General features: G+C 37.1%; 3 protein-coding genes and 2 non-coding genes across 6 annotated transcripts; 2 read left to right on the top strand and 3 right to left on the bottom strand.

Moving 5' to 3' along the window:
• Window positions 1-2,258: 2,258 nt before the first annotated feature.
• Window positions 2,259-5,484, bottom strand: ATPsynC (ATP synthase, subunit C). Of its 2 annotated transcripts, none has more exons than XM_028306163.1 (4): window positions 5,378-5,484; window positions 4,842-4,917; window positions 4,228-4,414; window positions 2,259-2,856 (listed from the first exon to the last, which is right to left on the bottom strand). In XM_028306163.1, exons 2-4 carry the CDS (start codon window positions 4,884-4,886, stop codon window positions 2,693-2,695), a joined length of 396 nt encoding a protein of 131 aa, XP_028161964.1. In that variant the 5' UTR covers window positions 4,887-4,917; window positions 5,378-5,484; the 3' UTR covers window positions 2,259-2,692. The 2 variants fall into 2 exon arrangements, with proteins under 2 accessions (XP_028161964.1, XP_028161965.1); XM_028306164.1 differs by having other exon boundaries at window positions 5,238-5,398.
• A 98-nt stretch (window positions 5,485-5,582) lies between these two features.
• Window positions 5,583-13,449, top strand: LOC114353962 (juxtaposed with another zinc finger protein 1). Its single transcript, XM_028306162.1, has 5 exons — window positions 5,583-5,837; window positions 6,379-6,567; window positions 6,968-7,076; window positions 7,450-7,596; window positions 8,301-13,449. The coding sequence occupies exons 1-5, from the start codon at window positions 5,738-5,740 to the stop codon at window positions 8,776-8,778; spliced, it is 1,023 nt and encodes a 340-aa protein (XP_028161963.1). The 5' UTR covers window positions 5,583-5,737; the 3' UTR covers window positions 8,779-13,449.
• A 175-nt stretch (window positions 13,450-13,624) lies between these two features.
• On the bottom strand, window positions 13,625-24,886 carry Vps16A (vacuolar protein sorting 16). The gene is made up of 15 exons (XM_028306161.1): window positions 24,560-24,886; window positions 24,167-24,356; window positions 23,490-23,636; window positions 22,886-23,012; window positions 22,013-22,146; window positions 21,348-21,526; window positions 20,767-21,013; window positions 19,764-20,020; window positions 18,922-19,060; window positions 18,052-18,186; window positions 17,223-17,384; window positions 16,441-16,660; window positions 15,171-15,351; window positions 14,461-14,661; window positions 13,625-14,231 (listed from the first exon to the last, which is right to left on the bottom strand). Exons 1-15 carry the CDS (start codon window positions 24,607-24,609, stop codon window positions 14,087-14,089), a joined length of 2,514 nt encoding a protein of 837 aa, XP_028161962.1. The 5' UTR covers window positions 24,610-24,886; the 3' UTR covers window positions 13,625-14,086.
• On the bottom strand, window positions 20,342-20,460 carry LOC114353966 (5S ribosomal RNA). The gene has a single exon (XR_003655967.1). It is a non-coding gene; the product is annotated as a 5S ribosomal RNA (ribosomal RNA).
• Window positions 20,548-20,666, top strand: LOC114353965 (5S ribosomal RNA). Its single transcript, XR_003655965.1, has one exon. It is a non-coding gene; the product is annotated as a 5S ribosomal RNA (ribosomal RNA).
• Window positions 24,887-26,844: the final 1,958 nt, after the last annotated feature.

The raw sequence follows: 26,844 nt of genomic DNA, 5'->3' as shown, positions 1-26,844 counted from the left end.
AGAAAACAGTAGATCTTATGTTAATCAACCCCTGCAGTATAGCATATCTCTGCATCGAACAAGCAAGTAGGTTTGTCATAGATTTTATTTGCAGGTCTGTAGGACAACGGCCCGTCACCCCCCGTGGTCATACTACACTCGCGAGGAAAAAAGTATGGAATCACTCTATTTTTTCCGAATGATCGTTATAACTTAAAAGCCTAAAAGAAGATGAAAAAAAATGGTACCATTTTGAAGGTAACACAAATTCGTTTCATACATGCATAGGCATCGAGTTCTTATGATGGCTCCGAACAAAACGCTAGTCTAGTGTTACCATACCATACTTTTGCTCGTAAGTATAGGAAACGTCTGTCGCACCTTACCGTTGTGGAATAAGCCCCCGTTGTCCACTCCACCTTATGGGGGGGGGGACGACAACGAGAAGTAATTTTGATTTGCATTTTATTCTATTCCCTTTGGAATACAGGATCTCTACGTCCTCCAATTTGTGTGGATATCAGAATTAAAATTTATTTTCCACTGTACCATCAAGGGAACAGCCAAGGGTACACAGGAAAATAAGGGTATTTTCCTGTGTACCCTTATTTTATACACCACTAAATTTTTATCACCGAAAAAATTTTAACAGGTTATGTAGAAACGTGTGAAAAACTTAAAGAAAAAGAAATGTTTTTCATAAAGTAAANTAAAAAAACTTGTTCAATTACAATGTTTTCATTCATACCTACCTATTTTAACATAAGACAGATAAATTAAACATACTATTACAGAAAAAAAAGAATCCTATACTATCCTAAGAATTTTATTATTGATTACCTACATGGCCAACATACCTTTCAGCATCTTTGGGAAGCGAAAAAAAAAGATAAATCCGGTAATTTCTTTTCGAATTTAAACACCCGCACAATATTTCTTTCTCTTTATGTCCATTCTTAAATAATACTTCGATCATAGAATTATAATCATACTAAAACGCAAGCCAGCGTCCTGACGGGCGAGCGCGTGACACTCGACTGATATAATACCCGCCGGCGGGGCGCTTCGCTGTAGGTAATTATCGGATGTACCACGCGGAGTGAGCCAGGCCTGACTAAATTAACTAATTAATTTTAATAAAAAAATTAAAACGACTCCAAAAAACCTGCACTAAAAAGTAGAAAATAATTACCATTATTTATTTATTAGGACATTTTTTTTGTGAATTTTATCATGGAAGCTAATTGCATTGACGATGATATAGCTTGTTTTATTGAGAGGAATGGCGGTATTGTTTTATTACATGATGGTCGACAGTACTACAATTATGACATTTCAGAAGTGGTACAGGAAAATGACGTCTTTATTCTACAGGGTGTTAGGTAAATGGGTATATGAGCTGACACTAGCCCACGTTAACATGGTCATATAAATGGTATGGTGAAGTCAGAAATTTGATATCATCCTTTTATTTTTTTTAATTTTCATACAAAATTAATATTATAAAATCCGATTTGTATGAAAAATAAAATAATTAAAATGAAGATATCAATTTTCTAACTTCACCATACCATTTATATGACCATGTTAACATGGGCTAGTGTCGGTTCATATACCGATTTACTTTACCTAACACCCTGTATATACTTAATTAATTATAAATAGGTTTTACTTTTATCTACATCCAATCCATGTTACTTCATTTGTTTTTATCGATGTTCATTTGTTTTTGTTTTTTGGCCAAATTCAAGAAAAGCTAGTCCTCTTGGTCACGTGTACAATTTAAGTTGGTTGGGTTTTACGGTCAAGGGTACAGCGGTTAAAATTTATTTACCACTGTACCATCAAGGGAACAGCCAAGGGTACACAGGAAAATAAGGGGGAAAATAAGGGAAAGGATCCGCCCTTATCCATTCCCCTTGGGGGGTGAGAGAGAATTTTAGTGTGAATGCCAAACTGGTAGAATAGTATGTACTAGTAGACGTCATTGTTGCAAAACAGGAAAAAAATATTTTCATGTATTTCAATGATAGAATGGTGAAAATCCTATAGCAGAACAATTTGTTACTACTGTGGATTTTAGTGTTCAGATTTTTGAACTGCTACTGTGTACCTACCTACCTTTAGAACCTAAGCAATCTAGGTACTGTAATATTGTATTTTTTGGTACTTGTTTGAAAAGAAAAACTGTTGTGAACAGTTTGCTTGCCAATCTGTCTTGGTCTTTTAAATATTAAAAAAAAGTAGGAGGCTATACTGGATGAAAAACGCTCAGTGGATTATGTTTGTATCATTTATTCGCCCTAAAAATGTACAATACAGATGCCGACATCCTCGAACAGGTTAATTCCACCAAAAAAGTCGATGACGATACACACACGCAAATACGCAGACACTGGCTTCAAAAATATCATCACCGGCTTTCCCGTGTCACTATAACATGATTAATAACAAGTCTACAATAATCAGGTGTTTGAAATAACTTTAGAATCGTTAAATGTTTACGTACAACATTTTATTTGCAGATTTCCTTTATACTACATAATTAAATAAATTGCATTCCAGATGACGCACTGGCAAGTGTAACACTGTACACATCAGTCCTTGCATCACTAGGTGAGGTTCCACACATTTGATTCCTTGGCCGCCCACTAGGTAGTATACACTGAAACCTCTATGATGGATGGCAGTAGTGTTCTTAAAAGTAATTGGCTTAGAAAGCGAAGAGCAGCAGGAAGGCCATCATAAGACAGAAGAGTCCCATAGCCTCGGACAGGGCGAAGCCCAGGATGGCGTATGAGAACAGCTGCTGCTTGAGGGAGGGGTTCCTGGCGTAGCCAATGATCAGGGAACCAAACACTGTTCCGATACCCGCACCTGGAATAAGCACAGTACTAATCAGTCCAATGTGTTCCACTAACAATAATATCTTGAAGTAAAACTTTATGTTGTAAATGTGACATGGCCAGGCCAGACAATTTTGATGTAGGGAAATTATGATTGCTGAAATAGTAAGTAAGTAATAAATATTTCAATGACAAAGTAGATAGGTATCCTAATATGCAACAAAAAAAAAATTTAAGAGATACTGGGAGTTTGAAAAAAAAATTGAATTAAAATGGGGCAAAACAATAACTAGCTAAAAGTAAAAATATAATTTATGCAAAACAATAATTATTCTGTAAATACTAAATAAATGCCACTATAGGGAGATATTTTTAGATAGTGCTGAATGAGCAATTTTATTTATTTAGTATTTACAAAAATGTTAGTAACTACCACAAGCTAACTACAAAAAAATGTGCAGCATAATCTCACCTGTGCTGTGTAGTAAAGTAAGGTGTCTTCATGACAAAATTATAGGAAAGTTAATAAAATTGCATGTAAAAACATGCAACATATAAAAGCTAGAAGATGCCATGTCCACAATAGCGAATATACACTGTACATAAATCTTGATTATAAAAAAATAGTCTAAAAGGCAAATAACATTAAGAACGCAATCATCAAACAGAACAGGCCCATAGCTTCAGACAGTGCAAATCCCAAGATCGCATATGAGAATATTTGTTGCTTGAGTGAGGGATTGCGCGCATATCCGATGATCAGACATCCAAACACCACACCGATACCAATGCCTGCAGGTAACATACACAAGGTTAACATAAAGCATGCGGGTTAATAAGCGTAATAAAATGAAAAAGGTTATTTTTATTGCATAAAAATTGTATGAGAAATTTTATTCTTAAACCATATTAATTTATTCACCAAAACAGTAGGCAGAAAAAATTTATTTAGCTTAGTAAAATTTTAATTGTACTCAGTTTAAAGTGAATCTTTACAACTTAAGTGTTACATGGAATCCCAAATTATTTCTCACTGATAAGAATGATTGGTGAAATTAATTAGTTAAAAACTAATTCCTTCCAACATGTTAGTTATGCAATCACAAATAACCTTTTTAGTGTAAATGTGAGAAACAGCCTTTATTTGTTTCAGATAATAGGGCATCCCAATCCATTTCTAGAAAAATGAAGCTTGTGTGAGATGTTATGCAACCTCAATGGGAGGTGCCTAGTGCAGTTATTGATTTTTAAGTAACAGTCAAAATTAACTAAAGAAGCAAGTAAAGGCTGAGTGAAATAGCCCAGGGACTAGTTTTATAGGTTAGAAAACAAAAAAGACAGCACAACAAAAAAGAAAAAGAATTTAGCGCAAACTTATGTAACAGAAAGTGTGGAAACTTACCGGAACCAGCTACTCCTACTGTCGCTGCACCGGCACCGATGAATTTGGCGGCGGAGTCAATGTCCTTGGTGACAGAGGTGGTCTGGAAGGAACGCACTGCTGACAGCTGATTGGGAGCAGCGCTCACAATCTGTGTCTGGGAGGGCACTGCTGCCAGTGGCCTGACGATGGCTGTGTTGCTGAAGATCTGGAAATATTCAATCGGATATTGATTCTCTTGTTGCAAAACTCCTTATCTCAAGTCTGTAGGCTGACATAAAACCGCAGTAGCTATTTGAACATAAAGTAATCACTCATTTATTGATCTCTATGACCTTTACACAGTATCACAACTTAAGACTGATTTATGAGGTTAGCTTCCATAATTATGTAACAATCAACTTGAAGGTTCGAAATCATATAAAACCAAAAGTCTGAAGTAAGTCTTGATAAAACCTATTCATATGAAGACTAGGAACTGCAGTACCGGTATTGATCTGATGAAGACCTGATAAGCAACTAACTTCAAAGTTATGAACTTATTGAAATAGATGCAGGAATGTTAAAATTTAGGTAAATTGAAGTTAATCCTCCTGTAATAAATCAAATCAAATTAGAATACTGATGATACTTACAGCAGACCTGGCTGCGGGGGCGATCAGTCTGGCGGCAGACAGCATTTTGTGTTAATTTAGGTGCGGCGAGCGACAACTGAAAGAAACCGTTTCGCAGGTGAGTAAGTCGGATACTGTTAGTAGTTTTCAGGCACCGAGAAGTTCAAGTACTAGTCTGACAATTTGACCGACGAACCGCAAAGGTTACGTAATTTACAGGCTACGTAACAGAGACCGAGGGAGGCTACTATACACACGTAAGTTATGATACTCGGACTGTTATCAATGATAATGAAATTCTACACACGAGAGATGGAATTGTTACCGCTTGATGATTTATTTTGTGAAGATAGAAAATGGCCGTTCCGACGAGCCGATTACGTTTGAAGTTGGAAGGGTATTCCTGTGATAACTTACGGTTTCACAAATAAATATTCGCACTGTCACTCACTCTATGCCTGTATGAATCGATATTATCACTTAATTTTCTATGATGGCTTATAATTTGAACACTTTTTCACGATTGGTTTTATTCACAGAATTTTTACCGCACTTACCAAAGAACACCGAAAGGGAGGAGACCGGCCTTTGGAATGTTCAATTTCTGACAGTAGTGAAGTGAAACAGAACGCACATCACGAGTTCCTATTGGTCTAGACGTCGCGATGTTCCGTTTGGTGCAGCCAACTATTGATCGCTCTGCGCAAATGACAGATACATTATATACTTTTATATGTAAAGCGACTTCATATGTGTTACCTAAGGAATATGTACATAGTAAAAATCATAAAAACATTTAAAAAAACTATTTGAAGTAAGTGCTTTCCTATTAATTTTTATTTTAGTTCGCAAGATAACACAAAATTGTGCATTTGGTATAGACTTGTGATTGACTAGTAACATCACCCTGAGACGACATGGCCGTCTTCATGATAAACATCTGTAAATTCAATGGCTGTGGCATAACATTCCCAAGACTGGCGGAACTAATTGAACATATAGAAGATGTACATATCGGTATGTATCATAAATTTGTATAAACATCATTGTATTGTTCTTATTTTGGACTTGAAATGTAATCCATGTCCTTGTTAATGTACGCCTTATCAATTCGGCAATGTTGTCAGCACTGATTGCTGCTATTGTACAAGTGCGGGAAATTTTAGAAAGTTCTAAAAAACATTTTTACATTTTAATTTAAGTAGGTAGTTACTGTTGTGTGTGTATTTAATTATTTAAACTTACATTTAAAAAATTAAAGACGAGGTCTGACGTAATGTGTTAGGCAATTAGCACGATGCGATGCATATTTACTATGCATCATGATTCATCGCACTCTGCTGACGCGCTGTTATGAGTATAAAAGCGTAATCAATATCTTAATAAGCTTTTATTTAATGTACTTACTTACTCGATGTATTTTTCAAATAAGGGTTTTAGTACTCAATAGGAATGGAAAAGACATAGAATAAAAATACTATTTTTTTGTTTAAGAATTCTTATTTTTGATATTGATTTATTCTGCTAACCATATTAATTATCATTTTCATTCTTCTAGACTATGACCCAGCAGTAGTGGAGCAGAAGGAAGCTTCCCAGCCAGCATGTATCCCCCTGAGCTACGTGCTACGTTTCTTCACAGAGGCGTCGAAGCGCGAGATCCACACTTTGCCGCCAGTCCCGGATATCCGCCGACGGCTGCTCTCAGCTCCAAACACACCATCTGTACGGAGCAGCACACCTACTGGTATGATTCTGAATTCAAAATTGATGCAGGCCATTTAAAATAAAAATATCACAAATCTCAGATATACCGTCTGCTCTGTGCCAATGCAATGACCTTGTGAGACTTAGAATGTGCAGTACAGATCTCATTGCGCTCTCTTGGTTTTACTATGTTATGATACTAGCTTTTAGTCGCAGCTTCGCCTGCGTGAATTTTGATCTGTAGCAGAAAGACCGTATAGTGCACCACGTGTCCAAATAATCGAGCTAAAATCTATCCTGTTTTTCCCTTTACTTTACTTCATTTAAATAGGTTCAGTGATTTAAGCTATCAAAAAAGTTGTAGTCACTTCACTAAGAATATTTTATGTGCTTGAAATCGCGCGATATCAGTCACCTATTGTCGATATTGCCGTTTTCAGGGAGCGAAGTGGACGAAGAGGAGCTTATGAGTCCCTCTGAAGACAGCAATGATTCTTGGACCACCGTTGAAGAATACAGCTCGGAGTACATACTGCGATATGGCGTCAAGTATGTACTCATTTAGTTTAACTTGTATTTCACTAGTATATTATTATAATCCTGACCTGAAATTAATATTCATTGCCATTTCATACAATTAATATTTATGAATGTGCTAAGAATAAAAATAAATCTGCATACAGAAATACAAGGCATTCGGCCTTCTGAAACGGAAATTCCATTTACTTTGCACTTTCGTTCAGTTGGCAACATTGGAATTCAGAGACGGATTAAGGGACTGTATATTATAGTGGGGCCCCATGAATATTAAAAATTATGCAGGATTTGTTATTATTTTTATACGAATATATTTTTTATGTCATTTAAATGAGAATAATGTGTTTAAAATTGCTTTATTTTATCTTAAACAAATACTTTCCAGAATGAATGCAAGTGCGTCTTCTGGTGCATTGGGCCCGGCCGCTCAAGAGAAGCCGTTTGCTTGTCCAGTGCCTGGCTGCAAGAAGCGATACAAAAATGTCAACGGAATTAAATACCATTCCAAGAACGGTCACAAAAAGGATGGCAAGTAAGTAAATTATTTTTTTATACACGTATAAAAGCTTAGAAAATATTATTGTCACATTGTATTACTTTTATTCGTATGCCGATGAGAATGATTGCTGTGTCACAAATTACAAATACATGATAATTAGATCCAGTGGTAGGTGACTGACACTACCGTAATATGATTGGTGAATCACGAATAAATTACTTATATTTGTCGTGTAATGCAGCATCATATTAACATTTATTTAAGCGCTTATCATTCTTGTTATAGACTTAAAACTAGATTAAGTAACTGCTGTGCTATTTTCTGGAGATAAAAATGGTCTCTTTTGTTTTTTACTTTCCTAAAACCAAATGCGCTTATCGATTTCTATTATTTTTGATAGAAAATACCCCGTACTACCAACCCCCGATCAATACAATAAAAAGTTTATCCCCGGTCCAAAGAAGCGATTAACAACTCAAGAATATTTTTGGAAGAAATGGGTATATTTCATATTTTTTGGATCGTGTAGTTCATAAAGTTTAGCGTAACTAGAATGTTCTTTGAAACCAATAATTGATTTAGTTTTGTAAGTCGTTCATCGTTAATAGAAGTAGCATCCGTCGAGTTGTTGTTTGCGATTAGACATACCTACATCGTTATAATAATAAATGAGCGTATTAGCAATAAAAAGTTTACCTACTTAACGTGAAATTAATGATTGCCTAATAATTTTACAGGGTAAAAAAGGGTTACAAATGCCAATGCGGCAAAAGTTACAAAACGGCCCAAGGGCTTAAGAGCCATTCGATAACGCAGCACATCGCCACCAGCGCCAGTAGCGTCGCCAGCGTCAGCGCCAGCCAGCCGCCGCCGGAGCCCGCTCCTCGCCTGGGCACGCGGCTGCCCGGGCTCGTGGTCACGGCCGCGCCCGGCCGCCCGCTCAATGTCGTCGACAGCATCGACGGTAACAAACTAGTCCGCATCTATGACAGCATCAAGACCAAAGATCTACCGTCGTTCACCATACCAAAGCACAGCCTCACCAGCCTCAACATCGTCGGCGCTAACCAGGGCTTCCGCCATTCGGGCATCCTCACTCCTAACTCCACGCCGGGCTCGAGCCCGGTCGACAAAATGAAGGCCGCCTCTCCGAGGGTGACCGTTCAGAACGCTCTGCCTCCCCCGCCCACTTATGTCAACGATATCTCCAATTAAACTTTCACGCTTCGCCGAGATTGAGTTTTGACGGCATGCCTGAACGAATTTATAACTCACTAGATAAGCTATGAACGTAAAGTTCCTATTAAAAAAAGTAAAAAAAAACTCATCTTTAATAAGGCCGGCCAGACATTCGGAACTTTCTTTCCATCCGGAGTTTTCTCAGATTCCGAATGGAAATCTTCTGTACGTGTGTGTCCTTGATTTTGTACTGATTGGCTGTGTTTGGGATCCCGTGTAGAAAAATTCCTCATGAATGTGGTCGGCCTTAATGAATGTTTATTTAAATGTTCGTTTGGAACGCTCGATTACATAGTTTTATATTTTGTACTTATGGTTGCACAAAGTACTCTTTGCACCTCCATCTACCGAGCAAGATGTACTTGTATGCCAATTTTTGTCATAGTTTAAAAATGTTATTTATTTGATTATTTATTTTGTTTTTGTATTACGTTACCTTTAAAAGTTTATTGTGATGATAATGATTTCTAAGAAGATAAACTCAGAATGAGACTGATAGGTATAGCGCCGGACCTTGAACTATGTCGCAACGAATTGTATCCAACGAATACCTTACGTAGGAATTCTTTTGAAAATAAAGACAAAAATCCATAAAAGATTTCATGGTAACAAATACTCACTAAATAATTACTACTATGGTTCAATAATAAAGATCTGGTTGCTTGTTATAAACTCGCATTATATTTAAATTTTAATCGGGTTAACAGCAATAGGTGCTGTGATATGGGCTAGTCATTTTCGTTGGATACAATGGGCAAGTGATGTTGCAATACGACGAGTGTGAGACAAGAATCTTGACGATATAAATGATTATTTCAACGTGTTTTGTTCTGTCAATCTTGTTCTGAATGCTTGGTTTTGGTTAGATATAAAATAATTATGTACTTTGTACACAATTCTAAGTTAACATACGTTTTCTGTCTTCCTTTTTAGTGACTTAAAACTTTCCCATGATTTGGTAAAAATAGCTTCTGAAATCTTAGAAAATTTATTTTGGTATTCGAATATCGACTCACTTACGATCTTTCTTACAGTAAGTGTGTAAATTTTGTGATTTCTTAAAATATTTCTTTAAAAATACTTCTAGGTACCAAGTTACCAACTATTGTGTTGCAAAATGACGGAACTTATGACAGAACTTATAATTGATCCCTCCAACCCTCCTTTTGTGCCATTATTTTATACAAGAAAACTAATGTGTACTTAATATTTCACACATAAATACTTCATTCACAAATTAAAAAAAGTGTAATCTTACGAACATTTACAAAAATGTTAGATTTTATAATTAAGATATAAAAAATTGACAAAAAATATAGAATTTGTCCTAAGTGTCGTATTATGGAACTAGGTTAAATTACATACTCGTAAATGTGATAATAATATAAAAAATTAAAAAAAAAAAGATGCTTTTAAGCAAACACTTGTAAACGTAGAAGTAAGCCCAGCCACGCTGGTATGAATCTTATGTATTATTTTGAGGCATTATTGATTGATAGTGTAAAAGTGTATTTATTTCATGACTTTTAATAACACTAAAAGTCAAAGTGATCGAGAATTCTTGTTTAAAAAACCTAAAAGTGTCTGTACGACGTACGTATCTGCGTTAAAACGTACCTTTGCGTTATCTAAGCTATTATATTATTTGTCGTAGTTACTATTAATAAAAACGACTTAATAACGAGCTTGTTTAAAAAGTATAGAAATTGAATTCGAAAACGCTGCTCAATTTCACTGTTATTTATGTATTTTAATACAATCTAGACTTTTTAAACGTTAAAAATCTGTAAATTGTAATTTGAGGCTGAATTTTTATTAGTGCATAGTGAAATTGCGCAGCTTTATACCAAATGAAGAATGAGGTGCTAAGCTAACAAGGGAAATGGAGCGTAGGACGCGAAGTTGCGTAGGTATAGTCATAATATTGTAGTATCAGTTCCAAAGTTAAGACTCATCAAAAGACGTGTTTTTGAAGTATTCGAATTGAAATTTGTTCGAAAACAACTGTCGGGTATAATGTTTCTGCGATTTCAAACACAATTCGGAATACTAATGATCCAAAATACGTCTCTAAATGGGTATGAGATAAAACAAATAAGGTGGTTTGAAATTATGTAGATTATACCTCTAGAAGAGCGGTGTTCCTACCAAAGAAGAATAAAAGAAAATGTGATAATACGCGTAGATAACTCAAAAGTTTTGGAATTCAGAATTGTTTCCAGCAAATGTTAGGAATTGAATATTTTATTATATTTTTAAAATAATATATTGTATGTTTAATTTAAGATATTTTCTTGTAAAGTATCTAGTTAAAAGTACCTTATTTGTTTTAACTATTAAAAAACTTAAAAGCATCACGCTCATAAGAAAAATTTGTTTCATTGTAATGTTTAGTAACATTTAATTTTTTAATTATTTAGTTGGTATGAAGAGAAATTGTTTTTTGTTTGTTTGGGATATTGTAATTTTCTTTTTTAAATTTGTTTTATAATTTATTGCTTCTGTTTTTCTAAGTATACGTTTGTTGGAATTTAAAGAATATAGCAGGTATTAGTTCGAATTAAAGTTTTACGCTGTAAATATTTAAGTGATATTAAATACTATAAAAGTTTATAATATTTACTCGGTTATTTTTTGTTTAAAAATTTATCGTCTGGAACCAATACAAATATGACTGGAGACGTATATTATTATGCCGATGCTCATTTTAATTTATGTAGTTTGATATACGGGATGTAAGGGAAAGGTTGGCAAAAAGGTGACAGTTGATACTTTGTTTATAAATTGTCGTGACTCAGTAGAATTTTGTCCTGGAAAATGTATGTATGGTATTGTCATTTTTTATATACACATTTTTCACACTGAAAAACTGAAAGGTGAACAAAAATATTTTGCTAAACTGTGCCGTACAGCCTGTATTTCAATGATTTCGTAATTATAATCTAAGACTGATAGTTGGAAATGTGAATGAGCCTATGAAGCTGAACTACTAATGGACCTTAGAAACTACGACGAAATAATTTAAAGGTTTTTCCGGGGCCCCTTTCCGGGGCTTATATTCCTGACTCCGGCCCTGTCGATTTCACGAATTTTCTCTTTTTTCCTAAGGTTCATTGTTGCTTTTAGTTGAAAGCTTGTGTTTGCTAATGTTAATTTTTAATAATTTTATATGTAACCCTCAAAAGACATTGTCATGCTCACAAAAATTAGGTATATGCGTAAATAGATAATAAGTCAGCTTATGGACTTGCACTGTAACACAATGCTATGAGTGTTACGATAATGTGTATTGCATTCTTCTAGACTTTGATTCGGCATACTTAATTACACGTAAACTTTTTCAAGAGCATCATAAGTTTACTTTTTACGGTTTTGTAGATTACCTACAGAGAATGGTATTTACCTACTGAGGAAAAAAGTTTCAAGGTTCTTATAAGGAGTTTAGTGACGTTATTCATTCTAGTCCTTGTTATCTGACGTTTTGTGTGAATTATTTTAAGTTGGTTTAAGGTTTTAAATAATTTATTTGCATGCATCAATTGATTGTCACTGACGAGATTTAAATAATCGTCAATTAAGAGAATTGACCAATTTTCAGAGTTGTCGCGTAGGATTGTAGAGAAACATTTGGAGGAATTTTAAACGAAATTGTATTAGGGAATGTGGAAGATCTATGGATCGTTTGCTATCATTCTTCGTTGTAAATAGAATAATGGAAGGAAACATTGTTTTCCCAACATCTTGCTGACATATAATATGTATACAATAAAATTATAAAAAAATATCCATATTGCGAATGGTTGTGAGAAACGTGCTACACGTTGTGTAGGTATACATTTATGTATGTTGTTTTCCCATAATCTAACTACATTATCAGAATAGAGTAAAGAATATTCTAACAATGAACGAATTAGAATGTTTAAAAATGATAGACGAACATGACCTTATCAGCATATTAATATTATTGGCTGATTTTTGAATGTTTGCTTATGGCTGCTGCATATTAGTTGCTTACCTATTGAATTGCAGATATTTGATATTCAAATTTTTGTCCTAGTCATCCACCACGATAAATGTTTTATACTGCTGAGTTGTCAAAAATAAATTAAAGTTCATGGTAAACGAGATATTTTGTGTTCTAGTAATGACCTGCAATTTTTTAGGTAACCAGCTAATACAAAGTACCTATGCAGATATAGTCGCATATTTTGCGATTTACTCCTATTTAGATTATAAGTCTACTGTGAGTAGATATAGATGCGCTTATTGAAGCGAATTTAAGCTTTTTATGTGTCAGATACTGCTGAATAAATGTTATCGCATAAAGGTAAATACACACTTGCTTGTATCGTGAACTGGTTTCAGATAAGGAATAGAAGCGAGGTATATTAATTGCCTTCTTCTGTTTACATGTCCTATATGTGTATTTACCTTTATACGCATTATATCGATTAATCCATATAAGTTAATAGCGTTTGTAACAAAACCATTGCGGTGTCATACGATTTGACGATGATAGTTTGTGTAAACATCAAGATGTTTGTAATGTTAGGGTCTCAATGTTGTTTTCATGTGAATTTTGTATTTAACTGTATGTTGGTTAACACCCACTCATTTTGTGTCTAAAATTAAATACAACATGGTCGATAACTGGCTTTTATTTCATGAATACGGTTACATAACATTTATTATAGGAAGGTATAAAAGTAAATCACAATATTATTCAATTATTTTTAAAATATATTATTTGCCTGACATAAAGAATATTTGAATAAAGCGATTATTACAGTAAAAGTTATACAGATAACATTTTTTCATTTAAAAATATCTAATACATTATCCGACAGCTAATTTGCTGTGTATCTTTATGTATGTTCTATTTCTTAGCACGCTCAAGCGCGCTGTAGCCTTTGGTTTGACTAATTTCGTATATAAAACTATTTCGAAGTTAGATTGTTATTCACATAAACTGTAAATAATATTTCGCACCGAGATTAGAAAAAACGTAATGAAGGGAATCCTTAACTTCAGTGCATATTCGTAGCATACGTTATTTCCACAACTAGTTGAGGGTCTAAAGTTCTAAACAGATTCCTTTAGGATCTATTTGTCCCTGTTGCTCAGCTCATACCGGCGTCTCGCGTTGAGTGAGAGGGATAGATGGAAAGCCTGGGTTGAAGTCGAAACAAGCGTTTCATCACTAGGCCTTATTAGACTCCCGAGCCATAAGCGTCTAACATACCAGGTATATTAAAATGTATACTTAATTATATTATCACACGGTTCACTTTCTAGTGGCCAGCTGTTCCAATAGGGCGGATATTTTTTCGTGCTTCATCGCGTCTTGTAGAGGGCACTTGTTTTGGACGAACAGTAGCGCGCTCTCGTCTTTTTGGTCGAATGCCACTTGAGCTGCTTCTTCGTAGAAACTGCAAATAAAAGGCATAAGTTTTTTTTTGTTTTGCTTAAAAACATCTGGTATAAAAATGTTTCTTTCTTATATTTGGTATGACTAATTCTGGTCAACCTAAGAACAAATTAATCCTCAAAATAATTTTCTGGCGATTTTTTTCTTGACCCGACAGTCGTGTCATAGCCATTTGAGAATGTTAGCGTGACATAACAGCTGTGTCCTGTAAAATCTGCAAATATTCTTACCCAGCCTTGACGTAGTACTTGACTTTCATGTCTTCCTGGCAGCGAGGTAGATATTTGAACGCTTCGTCAGGCTTTCCATGTTTCAGGCAAGCGTCTACAAAAGGCTCGTATCCTACAGGCGACTTCTTCGACTTGGAGAAACGGTCCAACTCGTCCCAGTCGTTGTTTTCGGCCAGTGTCAGTATTCTTAGCCACCAGTATCTGAAAGTTATTATTTATTTTAACAACGCGACCCTTCCATAGTTTTTGGTTTATGGGACATAAGACGTCACAGTTTGTTAACACAAATGGCATCCCACTTAACATCAGGTGCGATTGTGGTCAAATACCTGCCTTGTTATGCATAAAAAAAAATGGCAAAGATTGAAGCCACTAAACATGAATTTTAAAGCAAATTGACATTAACTGAGCTAGGACCATAATCAAAGACGCGGCAAACGGGGTCATAAATAATAAATAATTTTTGCGATAGGGATGCGCACGCGAAATTTACTGGAACATCGATAAAAGGCAATGAGTGTGAGTCATCGCTTATATGGTCGCAGGCAAAATAAACTACATAAAATGCATGACATGCGCTGTCTCATTTACACGTTTAATTACTGCACCGTCTGCCACGAGTCTTTGCGCAGAATATGTAATATATATTTTTTTAAAAGAAGTTGTGTCTTCCCAATTTTACTTCCTCTCTGCGAACAAAATAAACTTACCGTCTGTCAGGCATTTTATATTCTGCCCTCAGTTTATCCGCCAGCTTGATCTCGCCTTTACATAGTAGTTCTCTGACAGTATCGTGAAGGGAGAGTCCTACGAAGCGCGCGCCGATCAAAGTCTCCTGCAGACTGGACTGTTGCTTGAAGAGCTTGCGGCCGTCTTCGCATATTGACACACCTGAGAATTTGTTCGGTTGTTAGAGATGTATACAAGAAAGTGTCTCTTTTCTATCGACGTAGAAGCCGAAGTAATTAAGTATCGTGTATCGTGGAAATATCTCAAGCGTACACCAAGTAGCAAGAACATAATCAAATACCCTCTGTATGTAATGTTCTGTTTACAGTTTCACACGGTTTTTAGGTAAGTGTTTAAAAAAGGCGGTAGGTAATATAAGTATTATCACCCTCTACACACCTTAAACGTACGTGTCAAGTTTCGTTAGTGCTTTAACATCGTGCCCATCCCAGAATAGTCTGGTGCCCTCCTTCCACTCCCCCAGGATTTTGGGCTACCAATCCGAAGATGACAATTGATAGTAGGTACTCATTCATGAGCTGTCATGACATGTCAGGGGCGAACCCCCCTGAAAAATCACCCTAGATACGCGAATGGGCTCGCGCAGTATTTGAGGTATAACGCGTGCGCTAGCTAAGCTTCGAATGGCGAATTGCAGAGATGTTATTACCGTAACTTACTCAAATCGTCCTTCGCTTTCTTATAGAAGAAATGAGGCTACGGATTCGAAAATGACAGTTGATAGTACTCACTCATGAGCTATGACATGATAGGGGCCTGCCAACCCTTGAAAAATCACCCTAGATACGCCAATGCGCTCGCGCAGTATTTAAGGTATAACGCGTGCGCTAGCTAAGCTTCGAATGGTGAGCTGGAGAGAGAACTTCGAACTCCTGTGCACACCCCAGAATATTCTGCCCCCCCCCCCCTAAATTTTGGGCTACCGATTCGATAATTACAGTTGATAGTACTCACTCATGAGCTATGACATGTTAGGGTCCTGCCAACCCTTGAAAAATCACCCTAGATACGCCAATGCACTCGCGCAGTATTTGAAGTATAGCGCATGCGCTAGCTAAGCTACGAATGGCGAATTGCAGAGATGTTATTACCGTAACTTACTCAAATCGTTCTTCGCTTTCTTATAGAGAAAATGATACGCCAACAGGCTCGCGCAGTATTTGAGGTATGGCGCGTGCGCTAGCTAAGCTTCAAACAGTGAGCTGAGGAGATGTTATGACCATAACTTACCCAAATCGTTCTTCGCTTTCTTGTAGCACTCTCGCGCCGATATTAGCGAGGCCTCCACACTCCCAGGGTTGGATTGCTCGATGGCGTCTCGTATGTGTGTGGCCGCCTGTCCGTAGAAGTCGTCTTCTTGAACGTACACCTTCCGTAGGGCCTCGCGGTTGTGGCTCGCGCAGTATTTGAGGTATAGCGCGTGAGCTAGCGGGAAGCTTCGGATGGTGAGCTGGAAAATTATCGATTATCACTTTTGAGTTAAAAGTAGAAGAAAGGGACTAAGATGATTTTAATTGTTTTTCGCTGAATTATTTACATACGTGAAAGTTGTTCTTGTTACAACAGCGCGGAATAAAGGAGGTCCGTTAGGAGACGAATTAGATCACCCTAGACGCCTAATCCTGTCTCTCGGTTCTATGACTACAACTCTTGTACAGCCAGAATCTACAGTACTTTGGCGACTGAAGAATGAGTAGTCAGAGATAGCTGACTGTCGCAATCAGAAGAATACAGAAGATACGCGATAATTGATCTTGAAAGTATGTACGGTATAGGCGTGTCGTTTTTTAGGCAGTTACGTCCCTAACCACACGATGTTTTTAGTACACTGTAGATAAGTTTATTTAAAAGGTCTGCTAAATAAGCTGACTTCCACTTCTCAGTTGACTCCTCCACGCGTGTAAATGGGTTAAGGGAGAGGGTCCGCTAAATAGGATTTCCATTCCACACCTCGGCTTTGCGAAAAGCATTCATACCACTCTGAAATAGAATAGGGTCTATTCCTTGCTTACCTCGAACTCATGTTTGCCCATCTTCTCCTTAAGAGCTAGCAACACAGCATGTAGCAGATCGGTGTCCCCACTTGCGGCCGCCTTGCGTAGCGCCGCGCCGCCCTCGCCTAATGCCAGAAGTAAAGGCACTTGGAGCTTGCTGCGAGTCTCGTATTCAAGAATCTGTAATGGGAAGGCTTGAATTTTAATGGTTGGATTATAAGGCTTGTTTTTCTGATATGAGGAACACTTGGAATTTTATGAATCATCGTCATTTCGGCCGCAGTACGGCGACGACGATTTTTGAAATCGCCGGTAAGTAGGCATATACGGTCATTTAATCTACTTGCAGGAACACGACTCCCTCTAATTTCTCGGAGGCAAAGAGGGACTTGGCTTACTCTCCTCATGGTGGATAGACTGATCAGACTCACCCCCCAATTGGATATTGGTCATATCAAAGAAAGAAAGAAAGAAACATTTATTGCCATGGACATCACAAAAGACAAAAGATGTAAATAAAAAAAAAGGAAATAAGACAGAGGTGACATAAAACATAGGTACAATGGAAGAGAAAGTAAACTGAGTAGTGCCACCCTGTCGCACCGCGATGCCCATCGCAATGGGACCCCACTCAGTATAAGCCGTGGTCCCCGGTGAGGGAGGCCACGACGCTGGTTTTCAGTGTGCCCCATGCCGAGTGGGAGTCACGAACACTAACCTATACTGCATAAAATATACATACAAAATAATAATAATATCACACCATTTACTTTGCTGAAAATAAATTAGAACCCATCTACCTACATAAGTTAATGTCAACAGATTAGGATAACGGTGATGATCTAACCTTAATAGCGAGGGCCTTCCTGCCTTTCTCGTGAGCCTTCATAGCGATGGTGGCGTAAGATATTCCGGGAACATTCCGCAACTTTTCTCCGATCTCGCGCGCCGCACTCTCGTTGTCTAGGTGCGGTTGGGTCACCTGAATCGTTGAATAAATCATTAATTATCGTACCAGCGAATCGAGACTATAGAAAACGACTGCTGACCCGATCTCATGGGTCATACAGCTTGGTAATGTGCAAATGAAAGGAGTTTAAGGTTTGATAACCACGAATCCGGTCATCACATAAATGTAGGAATGTAAAAGAAAACAAACTTTAACTTTTATTTTTTAATTTCGTTGAAACGTTCAAATAGTGAAACGGTAAAATAAACCGAATGATAGGATTGAATGAAAGGTGAGAGGCTCGCTCTCTCTCGTCCCAACTGCCATGGCGTGCAGGTGTGCTCCGCTAAATTATTGGAAATAAACGGTGTTTTTTCACGAAACTGAAAGCTGAAGTTTCTCTTGAGAACCCCAGCCCTACATAAATCTAATGTCAATAATGGTTACTACCTTTGGTGGAAAATGGTTTATGTCTACCTGTCTATTTTTTGTTGTTTTGAATTTTAAGCTTTTGACTTCATATTATAGAATTGGTGTTAATCTAAGTTTGAATAACAAAATGACGTGATGAATCAATGAAATCCGTGGATCAACATCATCATCATCATTTCAGCCATAGGACGTCCACTGCTGAACATAGGCCTCCCCTACTGGATCAACAATCAAAAGCAAATCCATCAAGTATGCACAGTACAGGATAGACAAAGATGGATTTACTTTAGATCCTGAGTGTCTCGTGAAGGAGTTTGACTATGACTAATAACGTACCTTGTAGCAAGCCCAGTGGGATAACACCCGAGTCCGGCCATCTTTCAGTTGCAGGTAGGAAGCAATGTGTCCCGCCAGGCAATGTAGCCGCCGCCATATTAGTCGATCCAGCAAGATACGCTCGCCTAGGTTGGAAACTCTGGACGATGTTAAGGATTTATGATTGAGAAACAAATTATACACTACGACTATACTTTGCCAAATATTATGGTGATGCAAATAAATATCTGTCAAGTTTTCTTCCACCACTGAGGTCACACTTCTGCAGCGGAAGCCGCTGGGATATAGCGGGCTTGACGCAATCAGACCACCGGCATAACGTCGTATTATTCAAAACCAGGGGCGTCAGCCGTATAAATGATAAAGGCCCTCAGGGTCCCTAGAGCTGGATTAATCATACCATAAGGCAAAGTAGTCAAAGGCAACTTCTAGGGGCTCTACATCGGTTAGGGGCCTTGTGCGATAAAGTAAAATTTTAGGGCAATGCAACAGTTTTTTACATAGGTGAAAAGGGCCCTGGATTCTCTAATAAATTCTACCCTTCCTTCAGTTTTATAAAATCGTTCGTTAGTTCGTTTCAGCCAGATGATGTCTACGGCTGCCACTGCTGGACAAAGGCCTCCCCCAAAGATTTCCATAACGACTGGTCCTGCGCTGCCCGCATCCAGGCTCTTCCCGCGACCTTCACCGGATTGTCTGTCCACCTAGTGGGAGGCCTGCCCATGCTACGTCTTCCAACCCGTGGTCGCCAATATACAATGCATAAAATAAATAAACACATAAAATAAAAATCATAGGTAAATAGTTAGATCCAAGCTGACAAAACTTTTTCAAAAGGATACTGTTTAAAAGTGAGCGGAATAGCCACCTTAGGGTCTCTCACCGCGTTCAAAACCCTCAACCATCTGCAAGTCTTGACGTAGTGTTCCGTCAGTATGGGGTCCACTATGAAGCCTTTGCCAAACTGGGCGGCTCGAATCAACATTTTCTGTATCTCAGGGTTGAATTCGTAGGCTGCCGCGTCTATACAGTTTTGCACAGCATTCGGTAGATCTGGTTTTACTATGCGTATGTACTCGTCCGCTCTGTGACTGCGTTTCTGGAAAAGAATATAACATTTTTATGTTTTTGGACCTTACGCCCGTATTCACAAACATGAGGTCTCATAGTAAGCGTGGACGCACAGGGTGACACACAAACCAATCACAGAGCTCTATTCAGCGCTGTGCGTTCAATTTGCTGCTTCACTTAAGCAAGCATCGTTTGTGAATACGGGCGTTAGACCAAGGTATTGAGGATTGAAATAATAAAATCCAACTTTAAAAATAAAATATCATAATTTAAAGTAATAAAATACCTGCATTTTTCTGACTTTGCTGATTTACAATACGGTTCGACAAATCAACAAAAATGCGACAAAAGCCAACATCACGCGGTGTTCCCAGGCGGTCACCCATCCAAGTACTGACCGCGCCCGATGTTGCTTAACTTCGGTGATCGGACGAGAACCGGTGTTTTCAACGTGGTATGGACGTTGGCATTGGGACGGTCGAAAGTATAATACATTTTATTTCTATCAAGCTTCTACATTTAGAAATACTGTTTAATAATTTCAGCAACCCATTCGCCAACGTCCATACCACGTTGAAAACACCGGTTCTCGTCCGATCACCGAAGTTAAGCAACGTCGGGCGCGGTCAGTACTTGGATGGGTGACCGCCTGGGAACACCGCGTGATGTTGGCTTTTTGCTTTAACTTTGGAACGTTTTCTATTAACAAAAAATCTTTTTTATTGTCGGCGGAATTTTCAGTTTTTTTAGGAGAAAAAAATATGGACTATTTACCTGAAACTGCTTGGAAGCCTCCACCAAATACGACCCAGGAGCTGTGCTGTTGATCCTGAATATCTTGTCGACTTCCACCGGCACTCTCTGCACCAGTTCGTGGCTCATCTCCGAAATGATCCTCACGCAGTCCATCTCTTGGATGATGTGGAATGGACCATCATATGGGTAGGACACGGATTTGCCGTTGAAACCGTAGACGCAGAGCACGTCGTCCCAGTGCGCTATTATGGCTTGGGAGCCGCACCTAGAATTAAATTATTTTGTCTGTATAGGCGCTTTTTCCATCTTGCTAAGTTACAGAAAATGAAGGTATGTAAATAGTTTTTGTATTTTATTGATTTTAAGTTGCCGCCTTTCTGGTTTTGATGATGATGCGCTTCAAAGGAATAAAATGTGACACATTTTATTATGGCAGCTTTTTTTTTATTATGGCTCTCGCGACAGTATTATTCTAAGTATGTTACAAATATTTTGTGTATTTTATTTACTTATGTTTAAAAGTATTTCCAGGTCTTAAACATCTTTTTGATGCTCACTGATTGAGCATAATACAATAAATAACATAAAAAAACACATACCACACCAGCTCTTTGGGTACTTTAATGAAGCCTGTATCTATTTCGCAGTATTTGGCCTTGAAGTCGGAGGACCCGATCCAGAGGCATCCGGAATCCGTGAACAGAGCAACGTGTCTGCCATTTTGGGACGGCACAATGGACAGTATTTGTGTGTAGTGAAGATTCTTTATTTCTGGAAGCTAAAAAGGAAAAAGATGTATATTTATGGCTTTGGAATTCTAAGCCACTAGGCAGCAATGCCCGTTTTCATCATCAATACCTAATTTTTAAGTGACCCCCTTTGAAAACGAAATTCCTGTTGTGTGTTACTATAGGGGTCAATTAAAAATTAGGGATTAATGATGAAAACGGGCATAAGGGAGCCAATCTAAGGGAGGACTGATAACAAAGGTCTGATCCAAATTATGAAATGCTTTGGCTATGTAAATAAACACTTCTCCTCTTCATTTAGTACATTCGCCAATTCGACTGACTTTAATTTAAATTTTAGCTAAGGCTCATTTTACAGTTTACTTATAACAAATTGAATTTTATTGTTCATAATTAAAGAAGAAAAATAACTGATTAAAGTTTTACTTTAAAGGAGTTCCGTCTTGGAATTTTTCATTAATGGATTACCTGGTTTAGTAAGCTACTCATCGGTCAAGTTAAGAATGAACTCTCACCATAAGAACAGCCCTGGTCTCTCCCAGCTGGCACTTGTATATCTCTTTGTCGCGGCACACCAGGAAGCCCACGACTGCCGGTGACCGGACGTAGGATGATAGCACGCACCACGAGCTTATTGGCTCATTGGCTCCTGAAATTGTTTTTATTGAAATACTAGCTGACCCGGCGAACTTTGTTCCGCCTTAATGGCAATAAATAAGCAGACTTTTTTTTTAATTTCGAACGGGATAAAAAGTATCCTATGTCCTTCTCCTGGCTCTAAACTACCTCCCGGACAATTTTCAGCTAAATCGGTTCAGCCGTTCTTGAGTTATAAGCGAAGTAACTAACACTACTTTCTTTTATATATATAGATTTGGTGACAGTGTCTAAATATGTTAACACCCGTATTCACAAATGATGCTTGCTTAAGTGAAGCAGCAATGGTATGCGAAGTCGAACGCACAGCGTTAAATAGAGCTCTGTCATTGGTTAGTGTGTGTCACTCTGCCACTCAAGTACTTACGCCCATATTCACAAACATTACTATGAGGTCTTACAGTGCACGTGGACGCACAGGGTCCCAAAAACCTATTCATAGACAATATCACCCGTATTCCGTATTGAACGCTGTGCGTTCGATTTTCTGATTCACTTAAGCAAGTATTGTTTTAGAATACGGGTGATATTGTCTATGAATAGGTTTTTGGGACCCTGTGCGTCCACGCGCACTGTGAGACCTCATAGTAATGTTTGTGAATACGGGTGTAAGGGTTGTCTTGGGCCACTAATCATTACCAACCATTTTGGACATAAAGTTCGGAAATGAGTAATGGCCCAAGAAACTCGGGAACCTTACCAGATAAATAAATATCTAGATTGTTACTTACTAGGCAAATCCGGCACAGATCTAACTTTGGGGTCGGCGACATTGCTCACTACAAACATACGGTTGGTCGTGGTGATGACGGCTAGCCCAATACCGTGAGGGTTAGAAAAAAGTTGCGCCTTGCTGACCTGAAAAAAGTAGTTTACTCTAGGTAAATAGAGATTTAGAAATACATCAACAATAAACATAATTTTCTCTACTTCTTCTTGTCGTATCGACTACAAACCTATACAGACTGTATACAGTATGACACTATAATACAGTACTAAGAATCCGTTTAGTACGACGTCGCTTATAACGACCGATCGCTTTTAGCGACGCATAATTATGATTTGGTTGGTTGATTTATTGAGAAATAACTTAAAAAATTACTTCTGTAGTACGACGTTCGGATAGTACGATGTAATATCATCGGTCCCTTGAGTGTCGTTATAATCGGATTCTACTGTAGTTATAATACAGTGTCAGCCCAAAACTCCACTACAAGAGTGGCATTGTCAATAGCATTAATAAAATCTTCCTGCGTGCAGTTATTTGGGCACACATAATTTTCTCTAAAGAACCTACATAATTAATTTTAAAATCCACAAACACAAAACACCAACCTTAGTGTCCCTGACCTCCTGCCCCAAATTGAAGGTCTTCTGGTAGGCTCCGAACATGTCGTATATCAGAACGTCCCCGCTTTCCTGCACACACAGTAGCTGCTCGCTGTCCGACCAGCCCATATGTACGAGCACACCGCTGTTCCACTGAAATTTAAAAATAATCAAAATTCTTTATTCCTTTAAAAGGCTTACATAAATACTAATTAACGAAGCCTTTTTTTAGGAGTATAATTGCCTGTGCCAGAAGACAACCCTCTGCATAACTCTTGGAAAGCATAACTATAAGTGTTATAATGTCATTTAATTTTCCACTCAAGATCAACAACATAGTAATATCCTTTAAAATTATTATACTTTTATAAATATGTGTGCTGTAAGAAGTGTAAGGTTGGTGGGTCATTGAAATGTAACAGCAAACTAAGTGTGTTATTCAATACTCAATAATTATTGCAATACCATTTTAGTCTTTCTTTATCATGACGTTAAAATTAGTATGCAACCTTGCAAACAAAACCTACATGTTAAAATCTAAGAATAATGTAAGGTAACATTTTTAAAAACTTAAAAAGTAGGATAATAATTATTGCTATGAGAAAATAGGATGTTGTTAATGTATTAAATAAATATGTAGATAATGGTGTTATTTAGGTTCTAGTATTGTAAAGAATACTAACCAATATTTTAGAGATAACATTCCCGACACAATTGTAGATTGTGATTACTGGTTTGGCCGATGTCACAACTCGCACCAGCAGTTTCCTGTCTCTCACGGTGGCTATCGGGCCTCCGTACTGGGCTCCGCTTACTAGCATGTTCTCCAGACCTTCATCCATTGTCCAGTTCATGGTGTACAGGTCAAATTTCCTAATACAATAAAAAATAGGGTGTTAATTTGATGTCATACTATAATACTTAATCAAGGGGTTGAAATGAAAGTTGTTTCATTGTTTTAGTGTGACTTTATGAGATTAAATAATCTACAATGGGGTGAAGAAGTGACGTACATTGATAAAAAACGAACAACTTGTTCATAGTGGAAGTAATCAATGATTGAGTATTAAACAGACCTGTAATAGGAATCCAGCTGGAACCAGTCCGCAGTTAATAGCGCCGACATTTTGCTCACTCAAATAAACGATATTTAGGCTGGACTTTGCTGATAACGAGCTGTTTTCCTCAATTAATTAACAAATAGTAATTATAGACACCTCATTATGAAATTGATACACTTGGAACCAGCATCCCAATTGTTAAATCACTAGAGTAAGAACTAAGCGTAAACTTCTATTTAAATACACTCTTTTGAATGCTATTTTAAGCGCCTTTTTATTACTAAAATTAAATACAAAATAACATCAATGCAGTGAATCAATGGAATTTGTTTTGACTTTTTTGACGTAAAATCCACTGACAGTGACAGAGAATGTCAAAGTCGTATTGTTTTTTATCACCTTCATACTAGCACAAGCATTTAAAATATTCATCCCTCTTGTTTATTATTTTAGAATATTAATTATTAGAAGCAGTTCTGCACCCTCTGATTTTGGTTAATACCAGCACAGTAGGTATAATTTATATGAGCTAAAGGTCTATAAAAATACAAAATCTTGTTTGCTACTTTCGAAATGAATTGCTAATCGTACGTAGCCATCGTCTTTGCAAACAAGCGCAAACCATGGACCTATACCTACATAATATAAAAAGTTCATGGAGCAAACCTGAGCAAACCAATAATTTATAGGGTAAGGATGGGTAAATGGGTTGCCTTTAACCCAGATACTCCTGAAACTTTTTATCCTTGTCAATTTTTATAAATTTTTAGTATGTTTCTAAATAGAGGTCAAGTATCTACAGAAAAATATTAGAAAAATTCTTGGTCAACTGGAAAAGCCGGAAAATGGGTGGTGTTTTAACACCTGGTCGGAGAATGGACTACTACTACGAGAAAAAATTATACTATGATTTTGTTAGGTTTAAGAGTTAAAAACGAGTTGTAAGTTATACACATTTATTTAAAAAATACCAAAATCTTATTCAGAGGAGGTAGGAGGATGGTGGAGACATAAATCATAACCCAGGATACTTTAGTACGTAGCGCATTTTTTACACCAAATTGATTTTTTCTTGCAAATTTTACATGTCAGTTGCATGTAGTACTCGTAAGTACAGTAGTACATACATAGGGATGTAAGCTCCGTAGACCCTGGTTGTGGCGCCATTCTTCATAAATATTGTTTCGAGTATAACTGCTTTGCCATGTATATTTTAGACATTTTGGCACAAACTTTAACAGAAGGTACTTGCACTATATTGCATTGTTGTAATAATTGTGATTGCGGTAGGTACTTTCATGGCAGAAGAACTAGCTGCATTGGAGGCATCATTAGATTCATTTCGTCTTACTTTAAAAAATTCAGAAAGCGGGATGTTATCCTCTTTGTCTGAAGAAGACTTGTCGTACTGTACTTCTGCCTCGGCTCTAAGTTGAGAACCTGGTAATTCACGAAAAATAGTAATAGAAAACTTACACGCTATAAGTAACTATAGTTAGATAAACGGAAGCAGGCTAACCTGGAAGATTTTGTAAGGTAACGTGGTCTTCTTCACCAGAATCTTCATCTGTTGCTTCTGCATTAGCATTTTCTGGTGGTAAAATTGCTATGTAATTCGGTATCTGATCATCGTCGTCAATGTTTTCTAATATTTCCACTATTTCGTGAAGTCTCAGCGGTCTTTTATATCGTGGCCTAAACTTTTAATGAATATACAAGTTAGACGTCGATTATGCGACCAGGTGTTAAAACACCGATCGTAATTTTGTCATAAAAAGTCTCAAAAATGTAAAGCTTTTCAAAAACATAAGTTTATAGTTTTGTAGCTAACAGTAGTACCTAAAATAATAACTAGTATAATCTGAGGTATTACTAGCAAGTTTATGAAATATCTTAGCTTTTATAAGACGTTTTTGCACAAAACTAAACAACAGTATTCAAAATAGTAAAATACTAACAAAATAAAGCAAATATGCGATATCGAACATACTCAATTACAGCTTGATTCGTAATGAAGAGAAAATACAAGGAACAGTAAATAAATTCTCGATATTTTTATAATTTATCTGAGGATATTCCGAACTACTTTTTAGCGGTGTTATAACACCTGGTAGGAGTAAGTGGGTTAAAGTTTAAATCTAGTAGGTAAATAAAATATGTAGGACGTAACTAAATAAAACTTTTTTATAACAATAAAGTGTAATTTAATGTGATTTGAGCACTTAGTTAGAGCTGCTTACCTCAGTAAACCTGACCAACTAAAATTAAAAATAAACTGATCGAGGCTATGGGACCCTAAG

Source organism: Ostrinia furnacalis, unplaced genomic scaffold (genome assembly GCF_004193835.3).
Source record: "Ostrinia furnacalis isolate ACB-3 unplaced genomic scaffold, ASM419383v2 OfSCF1862, whole genome shotgun sequence".
NCBI lineage: Eukaryota > Metazoa > Arthropoda > Insecta > Lepidoptera > Crambidae > Ostrinia > Ostrinia furnacalis.
Note: the sequence above shows the minus strand (reverse complement) of the source record. Positions and strands in the feature narration are given on the sequence as shown.

Coding starts and splice junctions, on each gene's coding strand:
- LOC114353962 (XM_028306162.1), top strand. CDS start 5,738: ATGGCCGTCTTCATGATAAACATCTGTAAATTCAATGGCTGTGGCATA. Junction 5,838..6,378: donor TATAGAAGATGTACATATCG/GTATGTATCATA, acceptor TCATTCTTCTAG/ACTATGACCCAGCAGTAGTG. Junction 7,077..7,449: donor ATACTGCGATATGGCGTCAA/GTATGTACTCAT, acceptor AATACTTTCCAG/AATGAATGCAAGTGCGTCTT.
- ATPsynC (XM_028306163.1), bottom strand. CDS start 4,886: ATGCTGTCTGCCGCCAGACTGATCGCCCCCGCAGCCAGGTCTGCT. Junction 4,415..4,841: donor CCCCCGCAGCCAGGTCTGCT/GTAAGTATCATC, acceptor GAATATTTCCAG/ATCTTCAGCAACACAGCCAT. Junction 2,857..4,227: donor AGTAGGAGTAGCTGGTTCCG/GTAAGTTTCCAC, acceptor TGCTTATTCCAG/GTGCGGGTATCGGAACAGTG.
- Vps16A (XM_028306161.1), bottom strand. CDS start 24,609: ATGTCGGCGCTATTAACTGCGGACTGGTTCCAGCTGGATTCCTATTAC. Junction 19,061..19,763: donor ATTCCGCTCACTTTTAAACA/GTATCCTTTTGA, acceptor AACATCGTCCAG/AGTTTCCAACCTAGGCGAGC. Junction 16,661..17,222: donor TGGGCAAACATGAGTTCGAG/GTAAGCAAGGAA, acceptor ATAATTTTCCAG/CTCACCATCCGAAGCTTCCC.